Source organism: Trichechus manatus, unplaced genomic scaffold, assembly GCF_000243295.1.
Source record: "Trichechus manatus latirostris isolate Lorelei unplaced genomic scaffold, TriManLat1.0 scaffold00038, whole genome shotgun sequence".
NCBI lineage: Eukaryota > Metazoa > Chordata > Mammalia > Sirenia > Trichechidae > Trichechus > Trichechus manatus.
The window spans coordinates 15,365,180-15,388,795 of NW_004443974.1; the positions used below are offsets into that span (position 1 = coordinate 15,365,180).

The 23,616-nt window shown below is 48.7% G+C and overlaps 1 protein-coding gene across 1 annotated transcript in view; it reads left to right on the forward strand.

The window, feature by feature from the left end:
- The window catches only part of LAMC3 (laminin subunit gamma 3), a 70,305-nt gene that overhangs the window by 28,122 nt on the left and 18,567 nt on the right, over positions 1 to 23,616 (forward strand). Inside the window, exons 7-18 of the mRNA XM_004375765.1 lie at positions 839 to 937; positions 5,472 to 5,608; positions 7,948 to 8,058; positions 8,915 to 9,107; positions 9,284 to 9,402; positions 13,788 to 14,006; positions 16,086 to 16,274; positions 17,085 to 17,330; positions 18,882 to 19,035; positions 19,716 to 19,858; positions 20,473 to 20,651; positions 22,731 to 22,872. Coding sequence (XP_004375822.1) covers positions 839 to 937; positions 5,472 to 5,608; positions 7,948 to 8,058; positions 8,915 to 9,107; positions 9,284 to 9,402; positions 13,788 to 14,006; positions 16,086 to 16,274; positions 17,085 to 17,330; positions 18,882 to 19,035; positions 19,716 to 19,858; positions 20,473 to 20,651; positions 22,731 to 22,872 — 1,931 coding nt within the window. The remainder of the gene's footprint in view (positions 1 to 838; positions 938 to 5,471; positions 5,609 to 7,947; positions 8,059 to 8,914; positions 9,108 to 9,283; positions 9,403 to 13,787; positions 14,007 to 16,085; positions 16,275 to 17,084; positions 17,331 to 18,881; positions 19,036 to 19,715; positions 19,859 to 20,472; positions 20,652 to 22,730; positions 22,873 to 23,616) is intronic.

A 23,616-nucleotide genomic window follows, 5' to 3' on the forward strand; every position in this document is an offset into this window, starting at 1 on the left:
GGCGGTATTGGAGATGTGTGGGAATTTTCAATCCTTCAAAAAACAGTGGTTCTGGGCACAAAACTGGCCACTGGACAGGGACCTGTCTGATTCCCCAGGGTCTCTCTGTCTCTGGGCCTTTGCACATGCTGTTCTTCCTAGCCTGGAGGGGTCTCCCTTCATCCTCCAAGCCTCTCCCAACCTGTGTCTAGCAAACTCCTACTTGTTCTTCAGTTCTCAGCCACAGTACCACTCCCTCAGGAAGTCTTCCCTTCCATCTGCCCTTTGCTCCCACCCCTAGGCTGGGCACTTGACCCTCCTTGGTGCTGTACATCCCCTCCAATAGCACATATCACAGTATAGTGTCTGCCTGTTTACCTGTCTGTCCTCACTGGACAATGTGCTCTGTGAGGGTAGGAACCGTGTCTGATTGGATGGTAGATGGGGGGATGGATAAGTGGATGGGCAGATGGTTGGAGGGGTGGCTGAATGGGTGCCTGGTGAATGAATGAGTAGCTGGATGGATGGATGGATGGATGAGTGGATGGGTTGATGGATGGATAGATGGAAGGATGTGTGAGTAGGTAGATGGATAGATGGAAGGATGAGTGGCTAAGTGGATGGATGCATAGATGGATGAGTGGGTGGATGGACAGATGGATCCCTATATGGGTGAGTAGATGGGTCAATTCCTTGGCAAGGTGGGAATAGTAAAGCCAGGGGTAGGCCCTTGAGTCAGTCTGCTCCTGGTCCTCTCAGGATCAGGGAAGGATAGGGAGATTTCTTCCAGGGAGAATAGGCTATTCCCATTCCGGAGTTGTTCATTGGACACTTTTTCAGTTGTCCTATTCTTTGGCAGACCCTGCACCTGCAATCCCGCTGGCAGCCTGGGCACCTGTGACCCCCGCAGTGGATACTGCCCCTGCAAAAAGAATGTGGAAGGCAACCTATGTGACAGGTGGGTGAGCTGATTCAATAATAAGCCTGCTGGAAGTGACTCAGGGGTCACTGAGGAGGCACTGAGGCTGTGGGGCCAGGGGAGGTCATGGACTTGGACATCCCCATCACCCTGCACCCTTCCTGGAGCACCATAGATCTGCCATACAAGAAGTTATCTGAAGGCTTTATGACACTGTTTATACTTTGACCCCACACCATTGATGAGTACATAGGCTATGAAAATATATCTTTTTTGTCCACAAATCCTAAAAAGAAAGAGCTGAGAGGACAGGAGAGATAATCTAATCCCGGAATAGCAAATACATGGCACTCGCACTATAACCATCTGATTTCACACCCGTAATAGATGTCACTAATGGAGCACTACCACAGCCCTCCTATTTCATAGCCATGGCAGACATCACTAATGGATCACAGCAGTCTTTACAAGGAGCCCTACTGTAGCCTCAGAATCCTTCTTTATCTCCTGCTTCAAGAAGCCCTACCAATTGAGCTGAAAGTTAAGCCTATTTGCCATCCTTGCAACCCTATCATGTTTCAAATGGGATGTCTGAAGCTCAGTGAGGCGAAGGGACTTTTCCAAGGTCATGCAGTCTTTAAACTTCCTCTTTCAAGCATTCAGGAGCTGGCCTCCTTGCTCCAGCAGTGGGGCTAGCAAACAAACATGGGTTTACCTCCTTGGGCAAAAACTGTCTCCTCTTCCTGGCTTTGTCTTGGACCTTTGAAGCCTTAATGCACCCAGCTCACATCTGCCTGGGGCTTTTTGATGTCCTGTGACTGAGCCCAAGGGGCAGAGCTGGCCACAGACCCTGTATGTGAAGTGCCTGACACAGTACTCTGTGATGGACGCTATTCTCGTTAGTGTATGTTGGTCCTGTACTAGTTCAGGAAGACACCGGTGCCAAAGCCATGTGGCTGGTTCCTGGCCTTATCTGTCCCTTGGCCAGCCCCAGGCTACCTCTCATCTTGTCAATGCGTGGCCTGCGGGCCCCTGGGGAGGGAGGCTGACTCCCTCCAGAGTGGGGCTGGGAAACTTCTCATCACACCTCTGTCCCGAGTGCCTTGCAACCTTGAGCAGATGCTCCCCTTCTGAGCCTCAGTTTGCGCATTTGTGAAATGGGAGGGCTTGCTGAGATATGTTCATCTGAACTGGCTAGATATCGGGGTCATCAGACAGCTTCTTACGAATCAGATTCCTCCACCCAAGCCTGCTCACACCAAGTCTTCTGGAGTAGAAACCAAGAATCTGTATTTGTAAAACATTTTCCCAGGGCTCTTTGGAGAAATGGCTGATTCTAGTACTGGGGCAGGGAAAACACACGTGCCTGGAGCATCTTGTGCCAGAAAGTGAGGACGTGCTTAAAAAAAAAACCAAACAAGAACAAATAAATAGCAACAAAACAGGATGGGGGCATGTCAAAGGGACACAGGAGCCAACCTGAAAAAATTCTCAAAGCTGGAACAATCTGAGCCACAAAATAAATAACAGTATGGCACTGCGTTATAGCCTGAAGAATAACATAAATACCTATGAGTCCATGATGATATAAATAGATGATTGAATAAATAAATAAATGGGGACAAAAGGACACATCTTCCTTCCAGAAGTATTCCAGATAATAAATGTGGAAGGAATAAGTGAAATAGAAAATCACTGTTATAACATCTCGTAATAATCGCTGGAGGCAAGACCACGCTGATGAATGCTAAAATTAATGGGCCAAACTTAAAGGAGAAACAGGACTTTTGCACAGCCTCAAAGTATCTCCCTCAGAGTATTTATTAATTACTATGGTGGTTTTAACATATATTTACAATTTTTTTGTACTTCCCCCCTCAAGGAGGTGGAGCTTAATTCTCCTCCCCTTGGGCTGGATTAGGAGCCCTCGTGGCACAATGGCTAAGCGCTTGGCTGCTAACCGAAAGGTCATCAGTTCAAACCCACCAGCTGCTCCACGGGAGAAAGATGTGGCAGTCTGCTTCTGTAAAGATTTACAGCCTTGGAAACCCTATGGGGCAGTTCTACTCTGGCCTATATGGTTCCTGTGAGTCAGAATCAACTCGATGGCAATGGGTTTGGTTTTTTTGGTTTGGGGCTGGATTAGGCGTCCCTGGGTGGTACAAATGGGTAAGCGTTTGGCCACTAACTGAAAGGTTGGCAGTTTGAATCCACACAAAGGCACCTCAAAAGAAAGGCCTGGAGAGCTCCTTCCAAAAGATCCCAGCCACTGAAACCCCTACGGAGCATAGTTCTATTCGGAAACACATGGGGTCGCCGTGAGTCCAAATCATTGCAACGGCAACTGGTTTGTTGTTTTGGTTTAGGGCAAGATTTAGTGACTTGCTTCAAATGATTAGAATATGGAAATTTTACAATGAAGAAAACTGGCAGATATCGCCTTAACCCTTTCGCGAACAAATTGTTTTCTGCTTTGAATTTTTTGTTGATACTATGTGTTTTCATTAATAGAAGCATGCTGGATCATTGAGTATGTCTGGATTTTTGGTAGGTAGTATGGATTTTTTTTTCTTACCCCCACCACAAGCCTACCCTAAGTGTTTAGTGGTACATATAAAGTACCATTAATTATAACCCAGTGTCCCTACCAGGGTCTATTAGTACATATGTGTGACAAGTTAAAATTTTCAAAATTTCTATTTTTCCTACCAAAAATTCAGACACCTCGTAGAATACCCTGTAAAAACAGTAATTTGCGGCACATGCCTGCCTGTTTCTTTGGTTTCAAACAGTCATAAAGGCCCCTGCCTTGCAGCAGCACACACTGTCAGTGGTACAGCAGCTTCCCAATAAACCTTCAGAGGCAGAAAAAGGACTTGGTCTCTAGAGGTACCCGTGAGCACGAAAGGGTCAGCCTAGTGATGAAGGTTAACATCACTGGTGATATCATGTGGATATCATATATGTAAAAAAAATAAATAAAAAACCATTGCCATCAAGTCAATTCCAACTCGTAGAGACCCTATAGGACAGGGTAGAGCTGCCCCATAGAGTTTCCAAGGCTGTAAATCTTTACAGAAGCAGACTGCTACATCTTTCTCCTGTGGAGTGGCTGATGGGTTCAAACCATCGACCTTTCGGTTAGCAGCCAAGCGCTTAACCACTGTGTTACCAGGGCTCCTTTGAATATCATATACCCCTGATAGAATGTGATGAGGACACTTCCTCCCTGTGTATTCTTCCCAAAGCCCATAACCCCAGACTAATCATGAGAAGACATCTGACAAACCCAAGCTGAGGAACATTCTACAAAATAGGTGACTAGTACTCTTCATAAGAGTCAAGGTCATGAAAGACAGCCTGAGAAACTGTCAGAGATTGGAGGAGACAAAGAAAACATGTTAATAAATGCAGCGCCATATCCCAGATTGGCTCCTGGAGCAGAAAAAGGACATTAGTGGAAAAAAAGTGAAATCCAAATAAAGCCTGGAGTTTAGTTAATAGGGTTATATCAGTGTTAACTTCTTATGTTTGATAAGTGTACTGTGGTTATGTAAGATGTTAACATTAGAGAAACCGGGTGAAGAGTATAGTCAATTCTCATCATCCACAGTAGTTACGCTCTATAAAGTCATCGCAAACAATGAATTAGCGAATACTGAACTATTGCTCCTAGGAAAATACAACGTTAGGTTCCTGAGAGCCTCTGCTCACATTTTTGCCAACCTATCAATACATAACCTTGTTTTGTGTGTGTTTCTGTTTAAAGACACCTTATTTAATATATGGCGCCCCGGTGGCGCAGTGGTTAAGAGCTCAGCTGCTAACTAGAAGGTCAGCAGTTTGAATCCACCAGCCGCTCCTTGGAAACCCTATGGAGCAATTCTATTCTGTCCTATAGGGTTGCTATGAGTCAGAATCAACTTGACGGCAACAGGTTTGGTTTGATTTATTTAATATATATTTTTGATTCATTAACATTGAACTCAACAGCCAACAGCGCTATAATTCATGCCTGAACGAAACTTATCTAATACATATACTGTCACCTCACAGCCTTCTTGCACTTAGGAACACTAGACAGCACTTCAGCGCTATGCCTGGGGGCCACTTTAAACAGCAAAATCACCCAAAAAAGCATAAAAATACAAAAAGCATGGCACAAAGGAGACTCGCAAAAAGAACACTTGTTTACGGTGTGGGAGCGTCACCTTGTTCGACCTCAGCTGGGAATGTGTACGTCAGGTGACTCAGAGTTTTCACTGCTCTGCGCAGGTCCACGAATGACTACAAAAGTGCCATGAGCACTGATCTGGGGCTTAGAAATAAACTATAACAAGTGGACAGATTCACAAATACAGAATCCATGAGTGATGAGGAGTGACTGTCTATGGAAACTCTGTACTATCTGGGTGACTCTTCTGTAAATCTGAAATTAGTTTTTGAGAAGTTTTTCCAGTGATTCTGGACATTAATCTAGTTGGGATCGCAGAACCTGCCCGTCTGGCTGTCCCCTTCCCCACTCCAGGCCGATTCATTTGGCCCCAGTGGCCTTGTCCTGCCTCCGTTTCAGATGCCGCCCAGGGACATTTAACCTGCAGCCCCACAACCCAGCCGGCTGCAGCAGTTGCTTCTGCTACAGCCACTCCAAGGTGTGTGCAGTCGCCGCCCAGTTCCGGGAGCACCACATCCTCTCCGACTTCCACCAGGGTAAGAAGTACCTCCTCCTGCCTCCTTGGAGGGGTCTGCTTCTAACCCAAGTGGGCAAGTGATCCACCTGGAGGAGGACCCTATATTGCTCGCGTGTGTGGGCATGAAACAGCAGAGGCCACAGCCGAGGCCTAGGCAGTGTCTCCCAAGCACCCACACAGAGGCCACTTAGTATGTGTCAGGTGTGAGAGGTCCACCCCTTGGCTCCCTCTCCGGCCCCTGCCCTTGTTCTCAGCCTCCAGCAGCATTTATATTTGGCAGGGTTGGGGGCTAGATACCTGGCATCCTTTGGATCCTGTAGGGGAATTGCCAATCACCCTGTCAAGATTGCCCTCCCTTAGCGTATCTAAATGTTGAAGGTTCAAGCTCAATGCCCGGGCCCCCACTTACTGAGCACCTGCTGTATGCTAGGCACTGTACTGAGCTCTTTTCATGCTTGAAACCTCACAGAGACCCTGACAGGTAGATACTTAATATAGAAGAGGCCACTGAGACCCAGGAAAGGGAGATCCCTTGCCCAAGTTCACGTAACTCAGTTGTTGGCACCTGGGCCCCTCAACTCCTAAGTTCTGCTCTTAACAAATGTGCAGACTCTCTCTAGTCCAGGGGTGCTGTGGTGACCTGGATCCTGGACTCCAGGGTGGCACAACCACAACTTTGGAGCATTGGCACAGGAAAGTGGCCAAGCTCTGAGCTCTGCATTAAGTCACAGCTTGCCGTGGGCCAGGGGTCTTGGGAGGGTGACATGTGCTGATCGTCCCCTCCCTTCCTCTCTCCCTCCCACCTCCCTGCCCTGCAGAAGCCACACACCTTGGTTTAACAGGAGCCTACAGAAGGATGGCTCTGCCCTGGGGAGGTACCAGGGGTCCCACTGGTCTCCGGTCTTCAGCCTTGGAAAGAAACTCAGTTGCAGGCTCTGGGGTGCCCCAGATGCAGGGGCAGTCCGCCCTCTGCTGGACGCCACACAGAAAGCCAGCCCGGGAGGGGGGCTTGGGATGAGGGCACAGCCGTGGAGTCTAGGATGTTACCATCACATGAAACTCGTTTAATAGATTTTATAGATTATAAGGACAATATTATCTCCTCTCACTTTGTGCCAAGCCCTGGGTTTGGCACTTCATTCGAATCATCTTATTTTATCCTCATGATCAAACTCTTTAGTCTAAAGATCCCTTTTTACACACTCTTGAAAATTATTGAGGACCCCAAAGAACTTTTACTCAAGTGATTATTTATATGGAAATTTTTTGCATTTGAAGTTAAACCCGAGTCACTTAAAATATTTATTTATTAATCCATTTTAAAATAACAATAGTAAACCTATCACATTATAACAACAATAACATACTTCTACGAAAAATAACTTATCTTTTTTAAAACAAAACATTTCATGAGAAGAGCAGCATTTGCTTTACATTTTTGCAAATCTCTTTAAGGTCTGGCTTAATAGAAGTCAACTGACTGTCACACTGGCTCCTGCCATTAGGTCTGTTGTGAAATCACACACCTTGCACTCCTGGAAAACTCCACTGTATACTTGTGAGAGAGACAGACTGAAAAGTGCAAATGACATCTTAGTGTTATTAAGAAAATGGTTTTGACCCACAGACTTCCTGAAAGGGTCTCAGGGATCTCCCAGGGCATCCAGACCATACTATGAGAACTGCTACCCAGGGCTTTAAGTACATCAATTGCCCGCACTTTGCAGATGAGAAACCGGCTTCAGAGAGGTTAAGTAACTTGCCTGGGATCACACAGCCAGCAGGTAGCAGAGCCTAGTGCAGCACCAGACAAGCCCCGCATCTCCCTTTCTTACCTCTCCTTTTTTCAGCTCTTGGGTGCTGCAGACGTTTGGCCTCCACCTCATTCCCTAGCTGCCCCTGGAGAGTGCCCCCTTGAGGTTATTTGCTCTATGGAGGTTATTTACTCCATATCCTGCTGTCACCAGAGGGAGGGTGGGCTGAACTGGGACAGGGGACCAGAAGGCCTGGGTTCTGGTCCTGGCTCCTCCGCCACATCCTAACTAGGTAGTCTCCCCAGGGACAATGGGGCTAATGGCATGTGCAACTCAAATGATCTTGAATGACAGGTATGATGAGGTCACAGGAGAGAAAGTTCTCTGAAATGACCCTGATGTCCCAACGCCCCCATGTTGGGGTCTCCAGGCTGTGTCCCCCATGTTGTGTTCAGGCTTTGTCCAAGAGAAGGGCCTCTGGGTGCCATCCTTGGGGCCCCGGGAAGAGTGTGAAGTGGGAGAGGAGGCGGAGCCCTGTTGGATATGTCCAGCTGCTCCACGCCTCACACTGATGGGTATGTGTGTGTCTGTGTTTGTTGCCTAGGAGCCGAGGGCTGGGGAGGCAGAAGCATGGGGGGCCCAGAACACCCGGCACGATGGACCCCTATGGGGATCCTCCTGAGCCCAGAAGCTGGGGAGGAGCTCACAGCACCAGGTACCATCAGCCACAGGCAGGGGCAGAACTGCTCTGTGTTAGTGTCCTATTGCTGCGAAGTACACAAACTAGTGCCTTAAAACAACACAAATTTATCATCTTACAGTTCTGGAGGTCAGAAGTCCAAAATGGTCTCACCAGGCTAAAATCAAAGTGTAGGCAGGGCTGCATTCTTTCTAGAGGCTTTAGGGGAGAATCTGTTTCCTTGCCTTTTCCAGCTCCTGGAGGCTGCCCGCATTCCTTGCCTTGTGGCCCTCTTCCATCTTCAAAGCAGTGGCCGGCTGAGTCTTTCTCAGGCCGCATCCCTCTGACACTGACTCTTCTGCCTCCCTCTTCCACATTGAAGGACCCTTGTAATTACATTGGGCCCACCTGGATGATCCAGGATACTCTCCCTATTTTAAGGTCAGCTGATTAGCAACCTCAATTCCATCTGCAACTTTAAATTCCCCCTTGCCATGTAACCTAACATAGTCACTCACACGCATGCTCCATTGTCCCATTGCACTTACAAAACACAAGTTCAAAGATAAAACTATTAAAAATGTCAAGAGAGCATTAAAGCAAATGTGCAGAGCATTAAACCAAGCCCGGGGCCCTGTGTGACTGTCACACATGTGTGTGAGCAGAGGAGATACATGTAATATTCATGACCCCAGTGCGTTGCTTCCCACTCGCATACAGCATTCGTGATCAGGAAATGTGGATGGGGCACCTTCACACTGCAGGCAGGGAGCCTCCATGTCTGCCTTGCTGTGGTTTTATCGTTTGAATGTTTAATTGCCAAGAAAGTCAATATAGACATTTAATGTCAAGCTAACTAAATAAGGTTGAAGCCACCTTCTCTTGTCTTCAGAGAAATTCTTGGGAGACCAGCGGTTCAGCTATGGACAGCTCCTCACATTGACCTTCAGGGTGCCCTCCGGGGGCACCCCACTCCCCATGCAGCTGAGGCTGGAAGGGGCAGGCTTGGCCTTATCTCTGCGGCACTTCAGTCTGTCCGGCCCCCAGGACACCGGGCAGCCCAGAGAGGCACAGCTTAGTTTCCAGTAAGTGTCCCCCTCTGTCCTGAGAGGTGAGGGCGAGGGGGGCTGTCCAGCTGGTCTCTGAGGCCCAGGCACAATTCACATTCCCCTTGTGGCCTGGGGGACGGGTGCTGATTCCAAGGCCCCTGCCCTCCCTGCCCCCGCACTCAGGTTCTTGTTTTGACCCTTTTCCCTGCCAGGTTGCAGGAAACCTCCGAGGACACGGACCATCTGCTGCCAGCCTTCCACTTCCAGCAGCTCCTCGCCAATCTCACGGCTCTGCACATCCAGGCCAGCAGCCGAAGCCCAAGCCCTCCTGGTCAGTAATGATAGTGATGCCTGCAGAAAACTGAGCACTCACCAGGTGCCTGGAGCTGGGCTGAGCTCCTCCCAGCCCTGTCCTGTAGAAGCCTCACAGCAGGGTGATTATTTCCCCTAATTACCCAGGCTCACTTACCCAAGGCCCTATAATGAATACAGGCAGTGGAGGTGGATGCTGAGGACAGAGGCAGGGACTGGGCAGGTGAGGATACTGAGGATGGATGATTCTGAGGGACAGATCTGTGGCCAGCAAAGCAGCAAGAACCACTGAATGCAGTCACTCCACCATCACAAAATCCACCATCGCTCAGGTGGATGGATCCCTGGGGACCCTGGTCAGTGCTTGCGGCAAAGGGCGGGCCGAGATTCCCCTGGAAGAGTGGGTCTCCCTGCTGGTCACTGACGGGATCACACCTAAGCCGCTTCAGGAGCAGATCTGGTTTTCTACGCCTTCCTTAAAAAAACAAAACCATTACTGTTGAGTCAGTTCCTTCCGACTCAGGGAGACCCCATGTGTTGTAGAGTAGAACTTCTCCATAGGGTTTTCTTAGCTGTAATCTTTACATAAGCAGTTTGCCAGGCCTTTATTTCATGGAGCTGCTGGGTGGGTACCTCTTCCCAAAGCAGGGTGCTAAGTCTACCCACATCATTGACCAGTATTTGCCCCTACCTCTCAACTGGTCACATAGGGATTCCATTCTTCACTGACATTATTGTCCTCCCAGCTGTCCCTAGCTCCTCCTCTTTCCATAATGTACTTTGTCCTCCGTGAGCTCACCCTCTTACCCCCCACGGCTGTATGTGCCTAGACCAGGGATCCCATGGGGCCTCAGCCGGGAGATCTGGGCTCTCCCTGTTCCTCCTGATCCCTTCCCAGCCAAGTGCTGGGGTGGAGGCCCAGACCAGGCACATCTTCTCTCTGCAGAAACGGGCTTGACTGTCTGCAGTGGAGGTGGCAAATAGAACCCAGGATGGGTTTGTTTGTTGATTGCTCTTTTTAATTTTTTCTATCATTGGTTTTAATTACAAAAGTAATACAGGCTCAAGTAAAAATTCCAGCAATATAAATGCATTGGTTCCATCGATTTTCAATATTGCTTTTTTGTTTTCTATGTCATGGATTTCCATTCTGATCTTAGTTATTTTCTTTCTTCTACTTCAGGCTTCATTTACTCTCCTTTTCTAATTTCTTAAGATGGAAGCTGAGGTCATTGATTTGAGATCTTCTTTTCCGATATAGACATCTGAATCTATAATTTCTCCCCACTCCAAAGAACTACTTTAATGTCATCTCTCCAATGTTGATATCTTGTGTTTTCACTTTATAAAGTTACGAGTGAATAGCCCCGTCCCCAGACCCACCCCTCAGAGGGGGTCACAGTTAGCAGTATGGGCATATCTAAGGATGTAAAACAGATGTAAGCCCACGTATACAGTTTTTATTTTTCCAAAATGAAATCCCATTATACATACTGTACAGAAAATTGTTTTGTTTTGTTTTTTCACTTCCGTATCAGGGACATCTTTTCCTGCCAGTGCATGAGGGGTTCTTTCAGTGTGATTGCCCATTGCCGGGGTCTCAAGTTATGGATGGGGTACAGTGTAACCATTGTTCAATGGCCCATGAAATGCATGAGTGCGTGCTGACGGTGAGCGTTTTAAACCTTTGAGATGTAGAGAGAGTAAAAGTTATGAGCCTTCATCCCACGCCCACGCCCAAACACCCTCCTCTTCTCACTGGTAATGTTTTATTGTTTTATAAAAACATATGTATAATACATACACACACACGCGTATATAACATACAATTTGCCATTTTCACCATTTTAAGTGTACAATTCAGAGACATTAATCGTATTCAAACCATCACCACTATCTGTTCCTAAACCTTTTGCATCACCCAAGCAGAAACTCAGTACTCCTTGAGCAAGAATTCCCCATTCCCTCCTCCCACCCACCCGTGGTAACCACTAATCTACTTTCTGTCTCTATGCATTTGCCTATTCTGGACATTTCATATAAGTAGGATCATACAATATTTGTCCTTTTGTGTATGGCTCATTTCACTCAGCATAAGGTTTTCAAAGTTCATTCATGTCATAGCACGTATCAGAAGTTCATTTCTCTTTATGGCTGAATAATATTCCATTGGATGGATATACCACCATTTGGTCATCCATTCATCAGTTTGGTGGACACTTGGGTTGTTTCCATATTTTGGCTATTGTGAATAGTGCTGCCATGAACATTTGTGTACAAGTATTTGAGCACCTGTTTTCAATTCTTTTGGGTATACAACTAGGAGTGAAATTGCTGGTTGTCTGATAGTTGTATGTTTCGCTTAGTGAGGAACTGTCAGACTGTTTTCCCACAGTGGCTACACCAGCTTACATTCCCACCAGCAATATATGAGGGTGCCAACTTCTCCACATTCTTCTTAACACTTATTTTCTGTTTTTTGGTTACAGACATCCTAGCAGGGGTGAGTCAGAATTGACTCGATGCCAACGGATTTGGTTTTGGTTAGTAGGGGTGAAGTGATATCTCACTGTGGTTTTGATTTGCATTTACCTAATGACTAATGGGAGCCCCGGTGGCATAGTGATTAAGAGCTCGGCTGCTAATCAAAAAAGAGTCAGTAGTTCGAATTCACTATCTGCTCCTTGGAAACCCTACAGGGAAGTTCTAACTCTGTCCTGCAGGGTTGCTATGAGTCAGAATCAACTCAAGGGCAACAGGCTTGGTTTTAATGACTAATGATGCTGAGCGTCTTGTCATGCGCTTGTTTGCTATTTGTGTATCTTCTTTGGAGAACCATTTGGTTCCTTTTCATACTTCCGATTTCCTTGCTGAGATTTTTTTTTTTTCATCCATTACAGCATATATCTCTTTAAGTCCTTGCAGTATGTTGTAATAGCTGCTTCAAAATCCTTGTCTGCTAATTCCAACATCTGGATCGTCTCAAGGTTTCTTAAGTATGGGTGACATTTTCATGTTTCTTTGTATGTCACATAATTTTGGATTGTATCCTGGTTGTTATAAAGGATTTCTGTACAATACAGCCTCTGACTGAACTAACAGTAAACTCTGGCACCCCTGCAATAGGAAGCAGCAAAAATTTGTTTAGGCTTAGCTGAACTGCTTGGAGTCTGTCTTGCACATATGTGGTTCAGGAGTCAGCCAGAGATTTGGGTAGAGTTTGTGTATGGAGTTTGGGACTCCTCATCTCTTGCTCTCTCCATTCTGGAATTTCTTCCCTAACTTTCTAGCTGTTGTAGTCGCCCAGTCTCTGTCACTGGGTCTTCAATCCAGTCAGACTGTGGGTTTCTATCTAAGTTTCATCCATTCCACATAGTGCAGACCGGAGCCTTCCCTCTGGCTAAAAGTCATAAAATGAGAAAGTCACCCAGCGCTGTTCCCTCCTTCCAAGTGTCAACCCTCCTCCTCTGTCTGCCTACTTCTGGTTGTTCTCCAGTGTTTACAGATGTTTGTTTTTATATTTTGCCCAGAGGTTATAGTTGCTACCGTTGAGAAGCTTGGTCTGATAGGAGCTACTCTTCTATTACTGCTATTACTATTCTATTCTTATTACCTCCCGACTTGTATTAATACACACACATGTGTGGATTTCCCACACTTTCATCCTCCACTATAACTGAGCTTTAAAATGTTTACCAGTGTGAAGGTTGTAAATACTGTAATTGTAGGTTTTTTTTTAATTGTTGTTGTAAAAATATAAAGAATACAATAGTTTCCAGTCCAACATTTTTCACAAGTATAGTTCAAGAAAACCAATCACATCAATCATGTTGTGCAACCATCACCAACATCCATTGCCAAATTCTCCATCCCCATAAACAAAAACTCTATGCTACCTAAACAATGATTCCCCCCGCCACGCCGTTTCCCCATCCCTCCCACACTTGGTAGCCACTATTAAACTCTAATGTCTATACCTTTGCTTCTTCTAGGTATTTCATATTAGTGATCTCATATGATATTTGTCCTTTTGTGATTGACTAATGTCACTCAGCATAAAGTTTTCAAGGCTCATCCATGTTGCAGCGTGTATCAGGACTTCATTTCTCTTTATGGCAGAGTAATATTTCATTGTATGTACAGTTTTAATTCACAGATCTTTGACTACCTGTGGGAGGGAATGTATTTTTATCAGATTCTCCACCATATCTGTTTCTTGCTCTGAAAATTATCTATTTGTCTCCTTTGCCTGGAATGCTTTTGTTTTTTAATTGTAATTGATTCATAGTCTGCCCTTATATATGTGGGCCAGTAACCCTTTGCCTGATATATACGTGAATAGGAAAGTTTAGGGGAGAAACATGTGCATGTAATTCTCCCCCCCTTTCTTTTCTCCCCCTGCAGGCCAAGTGGTCCTGACTGAGGTCCGGCTTATGTCGGCCAAGCAGGGGCTTTTCCCCCCAGCCTCCTGGGTGGAGACTTGCTCATGTCCCAAGGGGTATGTGGGCCAGTTCTGTGAATCTTGTGCTCCAGGATACAAGAGGGAGACACCAATGGGGGGTCCCTATTCCAACTGTGTTCCCTGTACCTGCAACCAGCATGGCACCTGTGACCCTAACACTGGTGAGTTTCCCCAGCACCCTCATCTTAAAGCCACCTGGGCTACACCCAGAATTGCAAGATGGGTACTGACCTGAACAAGGTCAGCCTGCATGGGCACTGGAGTGTTTGTGAAGTTGTGGGGAAGCCCAGGCACTGGACCACCCTTGAGCTGCTGCCTGGGCATCTTGTATTTCAGTAAATGTAGTAACTGTAATTTAGTTAGGTGTCAGGCTCTGTGCTAAAGACTTTTTATGCAGGATCTCAAATCCTCACATGAACCTATGGCCTAAGATAATTATCCTCCCAATTTTGAAGCTCTCAAAGCTCAAGAAAATTACTTGTTAACCCAGCTAAGAGTGTACCGGCCAAATGCATAGGCCCTTGCTGTGTTCCAGGCACTGTATGAAGAGCTTGGCACACAGCTTCTCACTGAATCTCCCCTCAGCCCCTACTGGCTACTGTTATCCTCCCTGTTTACAGATGCTGCCCAGTAGCATCAGCTTAGAGTCTTAAGCTGACCCCTCTGTAGGCTGCCTGTTGTAAGTCCACCCACTAGGGAAGGTCCAAGGACAGACCAGAAAAAGAACTTGAGGGATTCTGCCATGCAGGAGGATGCTGTAAGAAGGGGGGCAGTGATGGTAGGAGGGCTCCTGTGAGGGTCACACAGCACACAGCTGTCACACAGAACCAGAGACCTGCCACCCCACCACTTAGTGGCTTGTGGCATTGGAGAAGTCACGCCGCTCCTTGAGCCTGCTTCCTCATCTGTACAATGGGGATAATAATAGTATATACACCACCTAGGTTGTCGAGATAAGGCCACGAAGAGGTCAAGAGCCCAGGCTAAAACAGACAGACCTGGTTTGCACCAAAGCTCAGCCATTGCTAACTGGATGAGACTTCGGTTCTTCACCTGGAAAATGCAGATAATGCAAGTCCCTTCCTTACAGGACAATTGGGAAATCCAAACTGGTGGATGTATGTCATGATGCTTTGTGCACGTGTGAGTGATCGCTAAAGGCAATACTAATCAAATAATGTCACTGTATTCCTCCATGTGCTTAGGCACCTTTTCTTACAATGCATCATTGAATCCTGTGAAAACCCCTGGGCGTGCTGGGACCGTTAAGTGTCCTGTTTCACAGGTTAGGGAGCTAAGGTGCAGAGAGGCCCCATGGCCAGTAGGTGGCAGTGCTTCTCCTCCCCCAAATCTATAGACTCCAGGCTGACTGTTCACAACCAGTTACCACTATTATTCCCACTTGCAGCCAAGGAAACTCAGAAGGAGACCTTGCCCAAGGTCCTGCAGTCAGGAGGTGCTGGACAGGGGCTGGCACACAGGCATCTTTGCACCCCCACTTCATGGGCCTCTCTCACCAGGATGCAGGAGGCTCAGAGCAGAGGTTTCAGCCTCTGCTCTCTCCTTGAGCAGGTGTGGTCTCTCTTAGAAGGGAAATGCCTGCTCAGCTTTTCTCAGGGTCAACAATGGAGCTGAGGGCAGTGGAAAGGACCGTAACCTGGGAGTCAGCAGACCCAACCAGGGAGGGCAAGCACATGCAACGTGTGAAGCCTCTTCCCTTTGCCTGCCTGTGGCAGACATCACTAATCGAGTCTGGAGGAGGCTCCCCAACCCAACATTGTTGACTGTGGATTCAGTTATATATTTTGGAACACAAGATACTAATGATGACAATAATATTAATAATGTGGGCCAGGGATTTTGCAAGCCACTTTGAATGAGTATTCTTATTGAATCCTGACAAAAACCCTGTCTTTGAGGTCAGTCCAGTTCTTATACCCATTTTTTGGGTGAGGACACTGAGACCCAGAAGGCTTAGACAATTTGCCCAGGTTCACAGAGTCAGTAAGTGGTGGATGTGAAGTGAGGGTGGTCCAGCTTCAGGCCTGGGCTTTTCATCCCTGGGTCCACCCCACCTCCACTTTGGAAGGGTTCTTATCCCATTTCTGCCTGGGATGCACCCTATTACCTCACCACCAAGATGCTGGAGGAGTAGGAGTCTCCCTTTCCCACACTTCCCGCTGTCTTGGGGGTGTTCTGGGCTCAGGCGCTGGTAACCAGGTGCCTGTCTTACCCCTCAGGGATCTGCCTGTGTGGCCACCACACTGAGGGCCCATCCTGTGAGCGCTGCCTGCCAGGTTTCTATGGCAACCCCTTGGCAGGCCAAGCCGACGACTGCCAGCCCTGTCCGTGCCCTGGGCAGTCAGCCTGCACCACCATCCCAGAGAGCAGGGAGGTGGTGTGTACCCACTGCCCCCGGGGCCAGAGAGGTGAGTGTCTTGTATCCAGGGACCCTGCCCCATGGATAACCAAGCCCTGATGCCCTGCCTCTGCCAGGCTCCAGGGCTGGGGTCCTGTGTCTGGAGTGTGGCAGGTGTGGGTGGGCCCTGCTTAGAGGTGGCAGGCCTGACCTCTAGGGGCACATGAGTCCCGTAGCTGAGGGCTCTGTGCTGCTTTGGGTTCCAGGCAGAACTCAGACCATTGAGCACATCCATCTGTGACCTCTGGACCTAGGGACACTGCTGGGGCCTAAAAACCAAGCCATGGCCCTGTGGTCCTCCTCATGGTCATTCCTTAGAATGAGCTCGTAGGTGAGCTATTAAAAATACCAGTGTTGGGCCCCTGTCATGTAGAGCCTGACTTAGTAGCTTGAGATGGAGCCCAGGATCCTATATTCCTAACAACTTCCCTGGGTGCTTCTGATCCCCAGTTAAGGTAGAAAACCGCTGATTAAATTTTCACCTTTAAAAAAGTCATCAGGTAATGTGTGAAACAGAAATCCTCCCTCCCACACCTTTTGCCACTCCTCATTCCTGCTCCAGAGCTCAGGGACACCCTAAATGTCTGCTTTTACATTTTGTGCCTGTGGCTGCATCAGAACAGCCCATGAAAATGATCCTACCTGATGCCCAGCTTCACAGGAGACTCTCTCTAGAAGCAGCCCAGCAAGGCTAGGAGATGAGCGGGAGCAAAATCCATCCCCGGGTCCCTGTTCCCCACCCTGCCACCGTGCTGCTCCTCCATTTCCCATAACCAGCCCTACACCTGCTCCCTCCAAACACAGTCTTCTCCTTCCCCAGGGCGACGCTGTGAGATCTGTGATGATGGCTTTTTTGGGGACCCACTGGGGATCGCTGGGCCCTCCAAGCCCTGCCACCAGTGCCAGTGCAGTGGGAACATAGACCCCAATGCCGTGGGCAATTGTGACCCCCTGTCTGGCCGCTGCCTGCGCTGCCTCCACAACACGACAGGGACATGCTGTGAACACTGTCAGCAGGGCTTCTACGGGCTTGCCCTGGCCCCCCGGCCTGCAGACAAGTGTGTGCGTAAGTATCCACACCCGAGGCCATGGGGGAGGGTGGAGCATGGTGGGCATCCTCTCCCCTGGCCTGGATGAGGGCCCAGACAGAGTGACCAGGGAACCCTCTGGGAGGCTGTGCAACCCCAGGCAGGTTATTTACCTTCTCTGTTTCCACATCAAGGAAATATAAGGCTTTGCTCTTCTCCAAGATCTCTTTCAACCTTGAAATCTTTTTTTTTTAATTGTTGTACTTTAACTGAAAGTTTACAATTCAAGTTAATCTCTCCTACAAAAATTTATACATACGTTGTTATGTGACCCTTGTTGGTCTCCCTGTACTGTGACAATACACTCCTCCTTTGCACCCTGGATTTCCTGTGTCCATTCAACCAGCTCCTGACCCTCTCTGCCTTCTCATCTCACTTCTGGATAGGAGCTGCCCATTTAGTCTCAGGTATCTGCTTGAGCCAAGATGCACACTCTTCACAAGTATCATTTTATGTCCCGTAGTCCAGTCTAATCTTTGTCTAAAGAGTTGGCCTCGGGAATGGTTTTAATTTTGGGCTGACAGACAGTCCAGGGGCCATGTCTTCTGGGGTCCCTCCAGTCTCAATCAAACCATTAAGTCTGGTCTTTTTAGCAGAATTTGAGTTCGGCACCCCACTTTTCTCCTGCTCCGTCAGGGACTCTCTGTTGTGTTCCCTGTCAGGGCGGTCATTGGTGGTGTCAACCTTAAAATCTTATAAACTGTAAATAAAAGAAAACAAAAAACAAACAAAAAATAAACAAAATAAATCTTATAAACTGTGGTCTTGTGACTTTTTTTCCTGCCTTGATAATTTAACACTTATTTCACACGCCACAGTTAACACATAAGACTGTCCCAGACAGAGACCCTCATTGTATTTGGTCCTCGGATTCCCTGGGCTTCTAATCAAACTGTGCCCTATCCCCCAGTATGTTCTTCCTCTTCCCCTCCCCACCCCTTGGTTTACCACTCAGCCCTGCGGCCCCTTCTTATACCCACAGCACCCATCGGCCTCTGGAAGGCTCTCAGAAGTCCTACAGGACAGACACTTACCATTCGCCCCAAACTTAGTTGCTCCCTGAACACTCTTTTCACATAACATCTGTCAGCATCCTGCTGACCTCTTGTTTTATGGAACCCACTTCTGGAAATGCTGCACTGGCCCAGAGCTAGATGCTGCTGCCCTTGGGTCACATGACCCGAAGCAGTGGCTGCAGAGGGTCTGCCTGCGACCCCTGACAGAGCCAGGGCTGGGATGAAGCGGGCACCGGAAGTCTCTGGCCTTCTCTCCCACCTGCGAGAGCTCAGGGCAGCTGGGAAGGGCCATCTGCTGCCACAAGTATTCTGGGTGGGCCTCCTCTTCAAGGACATAGCAAATGGGTTGAGATGTGAGCTTGGCCCTTGAAACTTCTTCCAGAAAGGATTTAGAAGATGGGTTGAATGGGAGGCATCTCTGTGGACTCCCCTAGCCTCTGTGCCTCTACTGGACCCCCGAATGTTCAATTGATGATCTGCCTTTTCCCTCAATACTCTTTCCTGCCTCCCCAGCCTGTAGCTGCCACCCGGGGGGCTTGGTCAGTGAGCAGATACCCTGTGACCCAGTGACCGGCCAGTGTTCTTGCCTGCCTCATGTGACTGGACGGGACTGCAGCCGATGCAGTCCTGGCTTCTACGACCTCCAGCCCGGGAGGGGCTGCCAGAGGTAAGTGGGGTGAGGCTATGGGTGCCCCTGCACCTGGGTGTCTGCTAGGCTGGAAGAAGGAGGCTCCAAAAAGGGGCCTGATTTAGAATGTGTCATTCCAGGCCCACTTCCAGGTACACTCTGCCCTTCACCAAAGGGGGAGAAAGGGGCAATCCCTCGGGGTCAGACTCAAGGCCCTGTCAGCCTAGAATTCCAGCCAAGAGCAGCCCTAAGGGATATCCAGGTGGAGAGGTGGCCAGTTTGGTCTCTGATTCCCTTCTCAGTGACAATCATCACTGGACTGACTTTTTGGCCACAACAGCACTTTAGACAAGTGTCTCTAGGGAACAGTGGAGGACTGAAGGGAAATGCCAAGTGAAGCAAACAGGTTTCTTCCTTGCAGGACTGCTCAGAGCCTTTAATATGCTAATTGCATTGTGACACCCCAACAGAGGGATGTAGTCTCCAGGACGCACTCATTCATAAAGCCCTTTTTTTTTTTCATGTATCTTGTGTTCCCCAGAGCATGGCTTGGGGAAAATCACTTCACATGCACCACCATTAAAATGGGGCTCGGTCAGCAGAGGGCCGTGGACTGAAGGCCCCTTGCCAGCTGCGGCCTGCACAAGAGGCTGGTCCCCAGGCTGGGCTGGGAGGCAGTCCGAGCTCACCTCAGACCGGGGTTCTATCCCTTATCGCAGCTGCAAGTGCCACCCACTGGGCTCCCAGGAGGACCAGTGCCACCCCAAGACTGGGCAGTGCCCGTGCCACCCAGGCGTGGGGGGCCAGGCCTGTGACAGATGCCAGCAAGGTTTCTTCGGCTTCTCCGCCAAGGGCTGCCGGGGTAAGGAGCTGGGTCTTTCTGGGCTACTCTTGCTCCAGAGGGCGGGAGGGAGGCTGCATGGAGGTTGGAGCCTGAAGGTTTCTGGGCAGAGTACTAAAGGAAAGAGGACTGTGCAGCTGGAGAGAGAAAGGTTAGACTCTGAGTGGGTCTCTTGAGAGTGACCATAAGCACCTGGAGTAAGGTCCAAGGCCTGGGAAGAATGGCGTTGTCCTCTTGGTGGCCTGGGCATCTAGTCCCAGACTTCCTGCTCAATTCCTTTGTGCCTGGAACCATCATGCCACCTCTCTGGGCCTCAGTTTCCTCGTCTGTACAGGTGGCCTGCATTGGCACTTTGTGAATCTGGCTGGTCCTCAGATGTCCCCTCCCCTCCCCCACCACGAGGAGTATTTAAACAAGTCAGGTTAGGTTGTCAGTCCTCACCTCCCACCTTCTGAATTGGAATCTCTCAGGAGGTGCAAGAGTCTGTATTTGAGGCTACCCAGGGGGTTCTAGGGAGGAGCCAGGTGTGAAAATTTAGAGGAGCAACCCATAAGATGCAGGGGGTCTCTGGGAGGCACCAGCCAGACCTCTGTAGAGCCCAGGGCACCCAGCGCCTTCTGCTGTGGCCTTCACAGCCTGCAAATGCTCCCCACTGGGCGCTGCCTCTGTCCAGTGCCACGAGAACAGCACGTGTGTATGCAGGCCCGGCTTCGTGGGCTACAAGTGTGACCGCTGCCAGGACAACTTCTTCCTCACGGGTGGTGGCTTGCACTGCCAGGAGTGCCCACCCTGCTACACCCTGGTGAAGGAGGAGGTGAGCCCCCCTACCCCCCCAACCCCACCCAGCTCCACCTTCCCTTTCACCCACACGCAGTGACAAAGCCACAGCGGGCACCAGCTCTGTGTCCACTCCACCTCCTCCTAGGCCCAGCCAGACTCCTGGCCTGTTCCAGCCCAGCTCAGCCTCTCACTCTGCCCTTCCCCTGCACCTAGAGGGCAGGAAGTAGGCAGCTCTTGCTGTGTGACCTTCCCTGCCGCTGTGGGTCCAGGTCTCCCACTTTCTCGGGTTCAATGGGAATGTGACCATAGATAACTTCTTCGTGGGGAGGGTCAAGAGGAGGCGATGCCACTTCTGGGGCACGAGCAGAATTGTGGGGAGGGGTGTGGTGCAGGGTTCTGGGGTACTAGCTCTGGGTTACCCTTCCTCTCCCCAGCCTCATTAGTTGTTAGATGACAGCCTTGTTAAGCCTCAATGTTGCTGTCCTACTCTAAAACTAGTCATAGTTACAGGGTCGCTGAGTCAGAATTGACTCGACAGCACCAGGTTATACATGTAGATAATATGTAATATATATGCATATATATAGACACGTATGTATATTTTATATGTAGATATATAGACACATATGTATATATGTGTGTGTATATGTATATATACACAGAGATATTAATTTTAAGGAACTTGTTCACACAACTACTGGGGCTGGCAACTCCAAAGTCTGTAGGTCAAGCAACAGGCTGGAAACTCCAGCAAGATATCTGTTGTCTTGGTTTCCTTGTGCTGCAGTAACGTAAATATCACAACTGGGTGGCTTTAAAGGACAAGAATTTTTTTTCTCACAGTTCTGGAGGCTAAATGTCCAAATCAGGGTCTCAGCCATGTCAATTCCTTCTGTGGGCCTCTCTCCTACTTTCTAGTGACTGCTGGCCATTCTTGGCATTCCTTTGCTTGTAGATGGGTCCTCATATGGCGTCTGTCTTCCCCCTTGTGTGTGTATATATCTTTGTGTCTTTTTATAACTCAGAAGTGATTAGGTTTATGATCCATCCTACACTGGTATGCCCCTACTAACATAACAAATGAAACTCTATTTCTAAATAGGACCTCATCCACAGGAACAAGGGCGAGGAGTTCAACACTTACTTTTTATTCAATCTGTAATATCTATGCTACAGTCTTGAGGCAGAATTACTCAGTTTTTGCTCTTAAGGCCTTCAACTGATTGGATGAAGCCCACCTATATTATCAAGGGCAATCTCCTTTACTTAGAGTCACCTGATTGTACGTGTTAATCACATCTACAAAATACTTTCACAGCAGTATCTAGACTAGTGTTTGACCGAACAACTGGGCACCGTAGCCTAACCAAGTTGACACAAAAAATTCACCTTCACACCCCCAGCAGGGTCCCCCCATAATCAAACTCACTGATGTTTCTGCAGGAAAATAGATGAATGTTCACATCAAGTGGGTAAATAAAGGCTACAGTAATCTTTTTCAGAACAAATTTTGCTTTCAGATGAGTTCAGGTCAGGTCAGATTGTTGCCGTCTTGTAAGGGGCATAAAGCCATGAGGTTTTCAAAGCATTTTGGACTTTGGAGTGGAGGAGAGGGCTCGGGTCCTGTAGTCCCTGCCACTTAGGGTTGCTACAAAGCGGCAGGCATTTGCACCACAGCTGGCTTTTAGCAAAAACCCCATATGCAGTTATTGTTCATATGATTAAAAGAACAGTGCTAGGAGACGTTGCAGAGCACACTTGCTCAGCCAGCAAGTGTCCAGCTGAGCACCCACTGTGTGTCAGGTACTGGGAAGGCAGTGACCAAGCAGACAGGAGCTTCTGTTCCCGTTGCTCCCTCCCGCCCTCCCTCGGTAGGACAGAGGTGTGGACGGCTGAATGTCAACAGGTGCCGTGAGCATGAGAAGAGAAGGGACAGCTGCAGCAGGTGGGCAGGCATGGTTCTCGGAGGTCCTTAGCTTTGAAGCCCAGGGTAGGATTTGGAAAACAGAGCCCCTAGGGAGGGCAGGCCAGGCAGAAGCTGGGGCAGGGAGGTGTCCAAGCAGGACTTCCAGGCCCCCAGCCTCACACACCCTTCCTTCCCTGTCCCCTCTAGGTTGCCAAACTGAAGGCCAGGCTGACCCTGATGGAGGGGTGGCTGCAGGGGTCCGGCTGTGGCACCCCCTGGGGACCACTGGATGTTCTTCAGGGAGAGGGCCCGCGGGGAGATGTCTACCAGGGCCACCACCTGCTGCCAGGTATGGCGGGAGAGTGGCCAGAAGACCAGGAGGAAAAGAAAAGGGCTGGCTGGTCAGACTCCCCCAGGGAACCCTTCAGTCTCATCTTGTCCAGGCGCTTTGAGGGCCCTGGACTCCTGCTTGCTTGGCAAGCTGGCCTCATCTTCTTGGCTAGTGGGCTTCTCTGGTGATACAGTCCTGTTGCCCCATGGACCTCTCCTTCACATCCCTAGACCAGTTGTACTTGCAGCTTTATGAATGCCAGTCTTTGACTATAGCATCTATCCTCAAGCCCGACTGCTCCAACCAGAGTGTAAGATCAGTGATGCCAGGGGCTGGATTCATTCATTTTGCACTCATCCAACAAATGATTATTGAGGCTGTGTCCCAGACGTTGAATAGGTAGAGGCCCGCTGCCTTGATTGTTGGCTGTTTTTCTCACTGCCATATTCCCAGCGCAGTGCTTGGCATGTAGAAAATAAGTAGAAAAAAAGGAAAGAGAACTGTAACTAAAGCCAAGCGGCTGGAATTTTGCCCTGGGGCACTGAAATTTAGAGGTATGCAAAAGTGAATTGATTCTTTAGTGAAATGTTGTGTAGTAAGCACCTGTATGCCCTTGGCAGCCAGTCACAGGTGAGCCGAGCACCTGTTAGCAAGAATCGTTTCAAAATACGGAACTATCTTTAAAATGCCCAGATGTTAGCCACATTGCAAATTGCAAAGCTAACTCGAGAGGCAGAATTTTCCTGCTGTCCCAGACTCAAG